Here is a 13745-nt window from a genome sequence, read left to right as displayed (position 1 = left end):
GCACCACCACTACCATGACAATCACAACTGTCACCATCACCACCACCATCACTATCACAACTGTCACCATCACCACCACCATCACTATCACAACTGTCACCACATCTCTACCCATACCATCACCACCACCACCACCACCATCACAACTGTCACCACCATCACTACCAACACCATCCCCAACACTACCACCACCACACCACCACCACCATCACTACCAAAAACACCACCACATATTATCACCACCACCAATACCACCATCACCATCATCACCACTACTTACACTGATTGACTGTTACTATTGTCAGGCAATGCACTAAGTTTTCTATACATAATATCTATACATAATATTTCATTATAGTGAGGGAGAGAAGAGTGATTGTTTATAGATGAGAAAAGTGAGACCCAAAGAATATAAATAACTTGCCCAGAGTCATGCAAATAGTAAGTAATGAAACTGGAATGTGGGCCCAGGCATTCTGGCCCTGGAACCAATTCCCTTCACACCAGACATGATTTGCTAATTGGGAAGGGTCCTGTCTTCCTGGATTAGTTATCTAAAGCAAGGAAGGGAGCTGGCTATGACTCATAAAACCCACTCATTTTTGTTGATCTAAGTGGAATGTATGACACAGTCAAGAAAAACTAAAAATGGCTGTCTGGAGTCTTTAGGGACCTCAGTAAACTGAGGGATTTGAGGGAACAGGTGGTGGCATCATACTTTCTGCCAGCTGAAGGTTGTAATTTTGGAATAGAGGAACATATGAGGAGTGGACAGCTGACTGCACAGCAACCAACTCGTGGCAGGGTGTAGTTTTCCTAACTGTGCCTATTTTACCAGACTCATGAGCTCCTGGGTAGATGCCTGAAGCTCCACCAGAGGTCAAGGTTGAAAGGAAGAAGAAGAGGGAGGAAAGGGTTCTGATCAATCCGAGGCCAGTGGTGGAGGACCCACAGTATAACATGGAAAGAAAAACCACATAGAGGAGGAATCAGCAGGCCTTCCCTGCTGAAATATTCTTCTGACCTCAGATCAGAGACTGGACAGTGCACAGAATATGGGTTAAAAACACAAGAACATGAAATTAGGACCATTTGTTAAGCTGATGTATTGAGTCCTTACAGGCCCGATGATAGTACATCTTCATACCAGTGTCATAAGGAAGATTTTCAGATGCAGAAGTAGAAGCTTAGTGGTCACACGAGGAAGTGAGGGGGCTGGGCTTCTGCCATCAGCCAGCTTCTCACCATCCACTCTATCCTCCCAGCCCAGCCTCTAACCACTGCACTGTACTGCCCCCTGAATTTTAACTCAAGGTGCCAAGTCCATTCCAGATGTATCATTGCAACTTAAGAAGATGAGACTCATTGCTAGAATGTGGCCACAAAAGGATGCAGCTATTCAAATGAGATGTATTGGAGAGGTAGGGAATTGTGTTGTTGGCCATAACATACCTAGCTCCATGGAGTCGACAAGTGAGTTTGATCAGTGGGTGACTGCATCAAGCAAGAAAAAGTGAAGTATAAGGAATGAAGATGAAAGAAATTGCAGTTGTCTTTAAATATTTGGAGGAAATGGTCAGGAGGCAAAAGAGGTAGGTTATTCTTATTGCATAAAATAAGGAGCATCACAAGGAGTCAGGTCTTAGCTTCACATAAAGAAGGCAGTCATGGGGCACCTCGATGGCTCCTTCTGTTAGGCGTCTGACTCTTAATTTCATCTCAGGTCATGATCTCAGGGTAGTGAGATCAAATCCCACATTGGGCTCCATGCTGGGCATGGAGCCTGCTTGGGATTCCCTCTCCCTCTGTCCCTCCCCTACCCCCACTACCATGCACTCTCTCACTCTCTCTCTTTCCCTCTAAAAAAAAAAAAAAGAAGAAGAAGGCAGTCATGACAAGAAATGAAAAGTGTTGGCAAGGATGTGGAGAAAAAGGGAAACTTGTGTGCTGTTGGTGAGAATGTGGATTGGTGCAGCCCCTGTGGGAAATAGTATCAAGGCTCCTCAAAAATTTAAAAATAGAAATACCATATGATCTAGGAACTCCACGGTTGGGTATTTTCCCAAAGAAAACAAAAACACTAGTTTAAAACGATATATTCACCCCTCTGTTTATTGAATTATTGCTTATAATAGCCAAAATATGGAAGTAACCCAAGTATCCATCAATTGGTGAATGGATAAAGATGTAGCATATATATATATACCATGGAATATTAGTCACAAAAAAGAGTGAAATATTTGCAACAAAATGGATGGACCTAAAGGGTGTTACGCTAAGTGAAATAAGTCAGATAAAGAAAAATACTGTACGATTTCACTTACATGTAGAATCTAAGAAACAAAACTAATGAAATAACAAACCAAAAAAAGCAGAAACAGACCCATAAATACAGAGAACAAACTGATGGTTGCCAGAGGCAAGGGGGATGGGGGATGGGTGAAGGAGTGAAGGGGAGTGGGACATACAGGCTTCCAGTTATGGGATGAATAATTCATGGAGATGAAAGGCACAGTGTAAGGACTATGGCCAATGATACCGTAATAGTGGTATATGGTGACAGATGGCAGCTACACTTGGGGTAAGCATAGCATAAGGTATAGAGTTGTTGAATCCCTATGTTGTACACCTGAAACTGATGGAACATTGTGTGTCAACTATGCTCAAAAAAAAAAAAAAATCAGGAAATTAAAAGTGGAGTTACAAAGCAAAACAAAAAAAGAATAAATCTTAAATCTTTATATAATACATATTTTTAAAAATTAAAATTAAAAAAAAAAGAAGGCACTCGTGAGAATTTTGCCTGTCCGAAGGCAAAATGGGCTTCCTCAAAAGGGAGTGAGCTTCCTACCCCTGGAGGCAATTATGCAGAGGATGGTGCTCGCCTGTCAAGAATGCTGTAGATTCCTGCATTAGGTGGAACTGTGACCAAGTGCTCTGTGAACATAGCCCCTGTGGAACTATTGAACCCATCAAGGAGCCCCGCAGACATAAGTTCAGTATTTGTGGTTCAGAACCTGACCCCTGAGCTCTCACTTTCTTCTATGCTGAGCTTGAGCAGGTCACTTCATTAAAAAGACAGGGGGTGCCTGACTTCTCTAAATGATCACATTCTAAAGCCTGTGATTATTGGGATGGAGGTGGGTAGGCCTATTCCAGGAGGAAGGAAGGAAGAGAAATCCCAGAACTGTCCTCCCGGCCCTATCTGAAGGCCTGGGGCTTGAAGCATGTTGCAATCAGGGACCGTCCCACCCCCCAGCCTGCGCTAAGGGGTGTTAGAAAGGCACTAAGAGGTGGATCCTATGGGAGTTGCCTCCTACAAGCACTTCTTCAGGGCTCAGACCCTCCCCACAGTTTGCTGGGCACACCCTCTTCCTAGACAGTGCGGGCACATCATCTTCCCTCCCAGGACTGGCTCCCAGCTGGACATGAGGGCTTCCAGCCAGCCTCTCCCAACTTAACGCAGTTTCTTTTCTCCCTGCTGCTCCAAAGTATGCCTCCGTCTGGTGGCGCCAATTGGGAGGTTTGTCCTCTGGTAAACTTTGTCCCATGACCCTTTCCTCCTCCAGAGTGGGCCATCCGGTCGGCCTGAATTCCCAGCATCTCCCAAGTACCTTGGACGCTGGTTCCATTTCCTGCCCCTCCCCAGACACTGATTGAGCAACGAGCAGATGCCTGGTCCCCACATTTTGTGGCTCTGGTATACATTCCAGGGTGATGAGGATGGAGAATAAGGACACCTCTCTGGATTGGGACAGTCTTAGCAGATTCTTTAATCCTTGGGGAGAAAAATGTTTGGCAGACTCATGTTGTCTGCCCTACAAACATGTTGGGAAGGGGCAGGCACAGTAAATTCAATCCTTTTCCTGAGTACTATGAGGTCCACTCCTTCATACTCATTCAGCAAATATGATGTGAGGTCCTACTATGTGTCGAGCACAGCCCTAGGCAAGAGGATAGATTTAACCACAAAACACAGACAGGGCCCTTGCCCATAAGCATACAGCCCAGGGATGGGAGAAATTAGATATTAAGCTTATCTCCTGGAGCAGTGCTTCTCAGGCTTGACCATGCTTGGAGATCAAGATGAAATTCAATAGGTCTGGATGGTCTGAGATGCTGCACATCTGCAAGTTCCCAGGTGAAGCCGATGCTGCAGATCCCCAGGGCATGGAGAGTAGCATGCTTAGTTAACTATTTGAGGGTGGGCCAGAAGCAGTGCAGGGTCTGTCTGTTTGGGATGTACAGCAGTCAGTATGACAAAGAACTTTCTGGAAGAATCCTAGGATGTCTCTCTTTGACCTCTTGTCCAGAGGCCAGGGCTCCAGTGCCTTTGCTTTTACCCGGTAGAGCTCCGGGCAGGAGCCAGTGCAAGGGTGGAAGTTGCTGGGGGAAAACTGGTTTTCAGAGAGGGGTTTCCTTCACTTGGATTGAGATGATCACAGTGGTCAGGGGGTCCAGGATGCTCTGTTCAGCAACGTCCTCTTGTCTTTGCAGACTGTGCTGGGTGCAAGGAGGAGATCAAGCACGGCCAGTCGCTCCTGGCACTGGATAAGCAGTGGCACGTCAGCTGCTTCAAATGCCAGACCTGCAGCGTCATCCTCACCGGGGAGTACATCAGCAAGTGAGTGTCTCCCCCGGGCCTGCCCAACTCCCAGAACACCTTTGTTCTTCCGGCCTTGGGGACCTTGCCTGAATCTCCAGGGGTACCTCCTTGCACTTCCATCTGGCCACCACACTACCACAGCCACAAACAGCACCTCCCCAACCCCTGGGCCCTTCCGTGGTGTTTCCTCTGCCTGAGTGCTCTTCTCTCTCCTTGATGGCATTTGTTCTTTGCCATCTTTGTCTTGGGTCCCACACCCACTTTCCGGAGGTGGTCTCATGCTGTCTCATGCCACTCCCGCTCCCCCAACACCAGCCCTCATGGGACCCTGTTTGCTCCCTTCACACAGCCTAACATCTATTGCCATCATATATTTATCCATGATAATTTTTTGATAATAATAATAATAGCTACCATTTACTGAGTTTTTATCACGTACAGAGGATATACTAATGGCTGTGTATGGGTTATCACATTAAACCCCACAACTAACCCTGTGAGGCATCCATCCCCATTTTAAAAGCTGTAAAACCTGAGACTAGAAGAAGTTGCTCCTTGATGATCTTTAATGTCTGTCCTCGACAAGGTGGGGCTTTTGTGTTACCCACTCCTATCTCGCCCAACTCCTGGTCAATAATACAGTTGTTGAATGAATTGAGTTGAGAAGAGATACAACGGACACACAAAGCTATCAGGAGAGAAGGCCCCACCCCCAATGGCTACACAGCACAGCACCAGACAAGCCCCCTTGCCGGGGCCACCAGACACTAGTGACTGCATTCCCATACTCAAGTACCTAAAAGAATAATGGCCACATACCCTCACAGCTCTGATGCTCTATGACCCAGACACTCTGAGGCAGCGCTCTGACCCACCCCTAGGACATGGCGAGCATATAAAGTTGTAGCACATGTGGTGTTTGCCATCAGGAGAGTGATAGTCTAATAAGGGAGATAAACTATATGGATAAAGAATTATGGCACCCTGGATTATATGAGAGGGAGCTCAAGAGTTGTGTTCTTTAGGACCCTTTAGATCATAAGTGATAGAAAACCCAATTCAAACTCACTTAAGCAAGATGAGTTTGACTCAGAAATGGGAAGGTCAGAGGCATACTGACTTCCAGCATAGCAGAATCCAGGGGCTTAAATATGTTACTGGCCCTTCAGTAGTGTGTGTGCGTGTGTGTATGAGTGTGTGTCTCCCCCTCTCTCTCAGCTCTACCTTCCTCTGTGTTGGAATTTATTCCCAAGCAAGCCCTCCCCTAAGGGTAGCAAAGATGATCCCAGCAACTCCAGGGGTTCATTCTACCAGCTTAGCAAGCCCAGCAGAGAGAAAGAGGCCTTTTTCCCAAGGACTCCAGCAGAAGTCCCACGGCTGCCTCTGATTTGACCACCCTTGGGTCACACACCCATTCCTGACCAATCACTGGCCAGAAGGATGTGAATCCTAGAGCCAGAGAGCAGCCCTCTATGACCCACAGTGACTGTGAGTGGCAGGGGTGGCTCCCAAAGGCCAACCCAGGTGAGGCTAGGGGCAAAGGGGACATGGGTGCTACCAAGCAGCACTTCTGTGTCAGAGGTCCAAGTGAAGTTCTGTGAATATTCAGAGGAAGAAGGGAGCATCTCTAAATAGCAGGGAGTGAGATCTGGAGTTTGTGAGAGCTTCATGGAAAATAGTGCCATTTGAGCCAGACCTTGAAAACAAGGGTAAGATTTGAACATACAAAGAAGGAGTTTGTAGGCAAGAATGCCCAGGCTGGGCAAGGGTGGGATGGTGCCTGGCACATCCACCTTGCTTGCTGGAGCTCAGACATGTGTGCAGGTGAAGCAAAGTCCAAGGCTACAGAGGTGAGCTGAGGTCACATCCCCGAGAGCTCTGAATTCCATGTTAGTAGGACTTTGGCATTTCCCTCTGTGCCTGCCAAGTAAGAAGTGCCCCTAGTCAGTCACCAGCCTGGAGTCTCCTTGAGTCTGTGAGCCTAAGTCAGGGGTTAGGGTTTGCTCAGAGCTCCTCTCAAGAAGGCCCAGCTCCAATGGCCCATTGCACCTTGGGCCTCTGCGGCCTGGCTCTGAGCTCTTCAACTATGTACTGGCTGAGTGGCAGGCACTTAGAGGCGCTGCCTCTGGCATTGATGCCTGGGTTAGAGGCCCAACCCGTGTGACCTTGGCAAGGAACTTAACTTCTCCAAGACTCAGTTTCCTTGTTTATAAAAACAGGGATAAAAAGACCTAGCTCATAGGGTGGTGCAAAGGCTTAGACATCATATTAATAAGTGTCTAGTGAATACTGATTTGACCATCTGCCTCTTTTGAGAATCATATATATTTCAAATTCCCCAAGGCCTCCCAACCCTTGAGTCCAAATGAGGAGGGGTTGGCATTTATACACAAATTTTGCTGGCTCATTGTACCCACCTTCTGACAAATGACTTTCTCCCCCTGCAGAGTCATCCTAACACACCCATAGAGTATAGAAGGGTTGGCAGGAGTGAGAGACGCTTGTCTCAGGAGCCTATACACAACAGTCTGACCCCTGGCCTTTGCTGGACATTGGTCGTCACTGCTGCCTCTCCTTCAGGAGAACCCAGACTCCCTGCTGCCCAGGGTGGGCTCCCAGCAATCCCAACACGGCAACAACTTGGAGATGAAACAATGGCACACCTATCCTTAGGCCTCTCTGCATGAACCAGTTCTGCTACACCCCAAAGTAGGGGAAATGTTCCTCTCTCCTCCTGGATTCATTAGCACTATAGAGCCATGTCCTCAGATCAGATCCTTAGAGGGAGGCAGGGCCCAGAACTGGAGTGAGCTGTCTGATGCTCCCACTTACCTCCACATCGGCCTGTGAAAGCTGAGCCTTAGACATGCTCCTTGAAGACCCCTCTCCACAATCATGAGGATTCCTTTAGCTGCCATGTGCTGTGTGCTCACAACTGGCCAGGCACTGAGCTGAGCCCTGGGGCATGGGCAGCCCTGTCCTTTGGTCCTCATGACAGCCTGGGTGAGAAACCAGACCTCCTGGGTTCAAACCCAGCTTCAGGTCATCAGAGTTGAGTTTTCTCATCAACATGAAAGGAAGACTTACAGTTCTGACCTCATAGGGCAGCCATAAGGAGTAAATGAAATAACCTGTATAAAACACCATTAGAGGGCCTGGCACACACCGAACCATAAATGTCAGTGGCTATTAGTAGCAGGGGATAGTGTAAGAATAATTAACAATCATCTTATTACTGCCTGATAAGTTATAAGCACCAGGAGAAAATGAAGCACATAGGAAGTAGTTAGGGTAGGTTCCTCTTATCTACTGTCTGGGAGTGCAGTCAGATGATTCTCTCACTACAGGTAAAATTTTTATTAGAAGAAGAGTCCTGAAGGCTCTGCACAAAAATTGACCACATCGATGACCTCCTGGAAAGGGCTGGGAGGAGAGAGAAGACTTTTCCCTTTATGGCTTTGCAATGTGCCAAATGCAAATATTACCTATTCTAAATAAAATAAAGTGCAATACATTTTTACAATACATTTTTAAAAGAGCCTCTGGGGATAGAGAGAAGAAACTGGGTCTGGATAACTTGTGAGGGAGAAGAAAAAGAAGGGGAATATAGAAGGGATATGCATGGCCAGCAGCCCAGACTAGTGGTTCCCAGGTGCACATGGGCAGGTTGTCAAGATGCAGATTCCTGGGCCTCCTTCCCAGGGGTTCTTTGAGTCCACAGATCTAAAGAGTGTCTAGAGAGTTTGCATTTTTATTTTTTTTAAAGATTTTATTTATTTATTCATGAGAGACAGAGAGAGAGAGAGAGAGGCAGAGACACAGGCAGAGGGAGAAGCAGGCTCCACACAGGGAGCCTGATGCGGGACTCGATCCCGGGACTCCAGGATCACGCCCTGGGCGGAAGGCAGGCACCAAACCACTGAGCCACCCAGGGATCCCTGAGTTTGCATTTTTAACAAGCTCCCCAAGTGTTCCTTTTTTAAAAAAAATTTTTAATTTTTATTTATTTATGATAGTCACAGAGAGAGAGAGAGAGAGGCAGAGACATAGGCAGAGGGAAAAGCAGCTCCATGCACCGGGAGCCTGATGTGGGATTCGATCCCGGGTCTCCAGGATCGCGCCCTGGGCCAAAGGCAGGCGCCAAACCACTGCACCACCCAGGGATCCCTCCCCAAGTGTTCCTAATCTTGGTCCAGTCACCATTGGCTGCAGGTCTGGGAACTTGCTCATGACACCCCCAAGAGCCTCCCCCCAACCTCCTCTCCCTGTGTGGATTTCCTCTTGCAGGGATGGCGTTCCATACTGCGAGTCCGACTACCACTCCCAGTTCGGCATTAAATGCGAGACTTGTGATCGATACATCAGCGGCAGGGTCTTGGAGGTGAGTGGATCCGAGTAACTATGAAGCTGTTTGCTCCAGATGGCAGGTGACTCCACAAAGTCGTCACTGAGGACCCCTCCTTCTATCATAGCTTTCCCATCCCCTGCCACCTCCACCCCAGCTTAGCCCTTGCTACAGGACTTGAGCAGGTAACTTCGCCTCTCTGGGCAACCCTAAAATGAGAAGCTGGGCACAATTATTCCTGGGACTACCAGTGGCTTCTCTGGACTCAGATCCAGATAGATTGCTGGGGAGGGACAATGAGGGTTTTCTTCCCAATGCTGCCAAAGGATGGAAACCATTTTTAATTTTTTAAGCATTTGGTAATGTGCTGATTTAAGAACCAGCTTGTCTAGCAGCTTGCTCCCTGCTCCCTGCTTTGGCTGGTCCATCGCCATGGCAACCGCTCTCCCCTGCCGCTGATGCACAGCCAGCTCTGCCGTTAACAGGCAACCCGTGGCACCCTTGCCGAGCCCCTACCCGAGCCCCCTGTCTGTTGTCCCTCCCGGCCCTCCTTCCCACACCCTGTGGGCCCAGAAAGCTGTCTTCCTATGCTTTGGGACCACCCACCTTGAGGAATTAAAAACAGGAAAGAGTTTGGTGCAAAGGACGAACAGTAATCTAAGACCAGGAACAATCAAGTTCAGATATTGACTCAACTGCTAACTCATGCTCATATTCAGGGTGGGTGACTCTGCCTCTCGTAGGCCTCAGCTTTCCCTTCTGACAGTGGCTGGGGGACAGCAGGCTGGGGCAGCTCTCAGGAGTAGAATCGTTAATTGTGACAAAGCCGGCCAGTTGGTGGCCGTCACCTGCAGTCCACACTATGTTGAGAAGGAGTCTGCAGCCACATCTGGGCTCAACAGGAGAGAGTGCTGCAACCAGGGAAGGAGGAGCTGAGGAGATGCACTGCCGCTGGGCCACGAGGTTGTCAGAGGTTGTCAGGGCTGTCATGTGAAGCACTAGAGGAAGAATTGAGCTTGACCCATTGGAACAGAGAGAAAGGCCATGTGGCTGAATTACATGAATTGGGGCTCGGGAAGGATGGTCTATCACACAGGGCACACCACTTGGGGCTTTGTAGCCATTTAGGAGTTTGGATTTTGTAGTAAATGCAATGGAAAAGTTTTGGAGAGTTTTAAACCGAGGAGCAACATGGTAAGATTATGTTTTTAAAAGATTGTAGGGAGTCAGAGAGAAGATAAAGGCACAGAGCTGATAAAGCATTAAACCTCTCCAGGGGGCAGCCTGAGGGCAGTGTGGAGGAGAAGGCGAGACACAGGAGCACAGCTAGAGTGTTGGTCCTGGTTTCCCGGGACCCCATTTCAGGGTGAGGAGTTTGTATGGGATTCACTGGGCAACAAGGGTTGTGGAAACACTGAGATGATGGACCCGCTTAGAGCTGCTCCTTAGACAGAGATATTTGGAGGAAAGAAACTGGAAGTGGGAGACCAGTGAGGAGGCCATGACGCCTCATGCAGGACTCCAGACCTACAGTGGCAGTGGACAGAGCCCCCACTCACCTCCAGCATGATGGGAGTAGGATTCCCAAAGTTTTGCAGTAGGGTAACCAACCGGTAGACATGAGGGTTGAAGGAAAAGAACCCAGAAGTTGTACCAAATCATCAAGCCTGGACGAGAGGAGGCCTGGTGCTGTCCTCAGAGAAACTGGGGGCGGCAGGGAAAGGAGCTGATCTGGGCAGAAACACAGGGAGTTCCATGCGGGACGGGTTGTAATTGAAATTCCAGGAAGGTTTCAAGAAGGCAGTCAGAAATGTAGAGCAGAGCTCAGGAGCAAAGCTTGGGCGTGTTAGGAATAATCTCAAAAAGGCTAGGATTTGAATAAGAGTCAGCACCAGGGGAGTTACCGGGATTGAGAGAGAGGGAGAGAGAGAGAGACAGAGACAGAGACAGAGAGGGAGGGGGAAGGGGAAGAAAAGGGGAGAGAGGGGGGAGTGGGCAGGAGGCAGCCTTGTAGAGTGGCTGCTTACATGGGTGGCGGGTGACACAAGGAGACAGAGGAGTTGTCAGAGAAAGAGGAAGACAGTCGGTGTGGGGAGAGAATGGGGCCCAGGCGACAAGAGGACAGCACTTCCGAAAGGAGGGCGAGGTCCGCCAGTGTTGGTCAGATTCTGCAGAGCAGCTGAGGACTGTATGGGCTGAGAAAAAGCTGTGGAGGGGTGGGGGGAAGGTGACCTTCAGAACAGTGTCAGGTCTGCAGCATTATAGGGGAGAGGCATCTGCATTGTAATGGGGTAAAGGGTCAGTGGGATGAGAGGTCACAAAAGCAGACTTTTCTTTGGAAGAGGAGGAAACTTCAGTCACACACAGCGCTGCACAGGGGGGTTCATTCCAGCATTTCCAAGCTGCTTTGTTTTTTTTTTTGTTTTTTTTTTTGTTTTTTTCCAAGCTGCTTTGAAACTGTGTCTGTGGTGGCTGTCTTCTCCCTTGTGTTACTGTGTTTAGCATCATGGGAGCCTCCTCTAGGGCTGCTGCTGTAACCGGGTTTTGATTGATTCCATTTGTACAAGGCTCCATTAGCATCGTGGACTTATTGATTTTTTTTCTTAGAGCTGGAAGAGACTTTTAGCTATCAACTAGTTAACCCTCCTCATTTTACAGATGAGAAAAGTGAGCCCCGAGAGGTGTGATGATCTTCCAAGGTCATACAGTGTTTCTGGTAAAAGCCAGAGCCCTTCTAGGACTCCAAACTCCTATGTCCCACACATGTGCCCACAGCTGTCAGCCATTCGGGGGTCTTTGAGGTCATGTGATGTCATGAGCTACATGGTTGGGGTGAAATAGACTTGGATCCCAATTTTACCACTTCTGGCCGTGAAACCTGAAGCAAGTCAACTTCTCTGAGACTTCAAAGTCTTTATCTATCATGGTGAATACTACTGTTGTTCAACTTCTGATGGCCATCTTAGTGTGAAACAATGGAAAATACATATATTGGTCTCTGCTCCCAGTTCCTGGCACAGGGCTCCTAAAACCTTTGCAGTTTCCTAAGTGTTAAGAACACTAGGAGCATCTTTTGTTCTAATATTTGTCTTTGACCCTAGTCCTGATGCAGAGTTCCCAAATCTCCTGGAATTTCCTAGGAGATAGGAGTGTCTTTTGTTCTAATGAGGTGACTCTGGGAGGGCTCCTGGAGAGCTGCAGGATGAGGGCTGACCACTAGGAAGATCACCATGATTAGAAGCTTAGAACTCGCAGGCCCACCTCCCATCCTCCAGGAGGGAGAAAGACAGGGGCTGGAGATTGAGGTAATGATGGATGTGTCTATGCGATGAAACCTCCATGGAAGTTCCCAAAACATGAGGTCTGGAGAGCTTCCGGTAGAGGTTGGGAGAGAGTGGTGCGTGGCGAGAGGGTATGGAGCCTCCAAGCCCCCTCCCACACACCTTGTCCTGCAAATCTCCATCTGATTACTTACCTCTATCCTTTGTCGTAGGTAAATGTAAATGTGTCCCTGAGTCTGTGAGCTATTCTAACAAATTATCCAACCCAGCTTGGGGGTCATGGAAACTCCAGTTTAGACTCAGTTGGTCAGAAGCACGGGGAACAACCTGGGACTTGGAATTGGCACCTGAAGTGGGGGAGGGGCAGCCTTGTGAGACTGAGCCCTTAACCTGTGGGGTCTGACGCTCTGTCCAGGTAAATAGTGTCAGAACCAGTTAAGTTGAAGGCCATCCAGCTAGTGTCGCAGAGAACTGCTTGCTATGGGATGGCTCCCACACACACATCCAGTGTCAGATGTCTTGTGAGTAGGGTAGTCATGTGAGAGTAAAGGACACATACAGGAGTATCTTTATAGGTAGTTGCAAGTGCAGAAACTATACTTAAATGGCTCAGGCCAAAAAGGAAATTTATCAGCTCCCATAATAAAAAACCTAGGAGGAGGTCTTGCTTCAGGCACAGATGGATCCAGTGCTCAAACAAATGCATTTGTATTATACTGCCATCAGGGCTCCTCTTTGACCTGTGTTGGCTTTATTCTCAGGAATGCTCTCCTTCATGATGGGAGAGTTGGACCCTAGTCACTCCAAGCTTACATTCTAACAGATAGCATCCCCTGGGAAAGGGGAGTTTCTCTTTTCTCATAGCTCAGCCTGGGACTGGCTCACTGGACAATCTTAGGCCAGTCTCCAAACCAGTAACTATGATCATAGAGCTGGAATACACTTATTAGTGGGATCAGCCCTAGTTAACCACATGGGCTAATGTGGGGAATGGATAGTAATAAGGCCACGTGCCATGTCATAAGGCCTGGTACCATTTCTGGAAGAAGAGGGAAGGATGTTGGCCAGGCAAAAAGAACACTTGCCCACTATAGGTCCCAGTGCCTTTGCAGGGACACAACAGACACATAATTACATTCCATTTCCCCTTTCCCATTCCCTCCCTAGGCCACCCCACAACTCCTTCCTCGGTGACAGAGCTCAACATGCTGAGTAATAGTACACTCCTTCCTTCCTAGTCTGTTTCCTCTCCAAGGAAAACCACACTGCCCAGTACTGCCTCTCCTAAGCTTGCTCTGGTTCTCAGCCCTCCCCAACAGGCCCCATTTTTCTGCACTATTTTCTTGATTTCCATTTCTTTTTTTTTTTTTTTTTAAGATTATTTATTTATTCATGAGAGACACAGAGACAGAGGCAGAGGGAGTCCCCTGATGCGGGACTCAATCCCAGGACCCCGGGACCACGACCTGAGCTAAAGGCAGATGCTTAACCACTGAGCCACCCAGGTGCCCCT

General features: G+C 48.2%; 1 protein-coding gene across 1 annotated transcript in view; it reads left to right on the top strand.

Annotated features, from left to right (window-relative positions):
• Positions 1–13745, top strand: part of ABLIM3 (actin binding LIM protein family member 3) — a 109602-nt gene that overhangs the window by 51620 nt on the left and 44237 nt on the right. Inside the window, exons 6-7 of the mRNA XM_077895957.1 lie at positions 4498–4624; positions 8894–8987. Of these exons, the coding sequence (XP_077752083.1) occupies positions 4498–4624; positions 8894–8987 (221 nt within the window). The remainder of the gene's footprint in view (positions 1–4497; positions 4625–8893; positions 8988–13745) is intronic.

Source organism: Canis aureus, chromosome 4, assembly GCF_053574225.1.
Source record: "Canis aureus isolate CA01 chromosome 4, VMU_Caureus_v.1.0, whole genome shotgun sequence".
Taxonomy (NCBI): Eukaryota; Metazoa; Chordata; class Mammalia; order Carnivora; family Canidae; genus Canis; species Canis aureus.
This window is presented reverse-complemented; position numbering and strand designations above follow the sequence as displayed.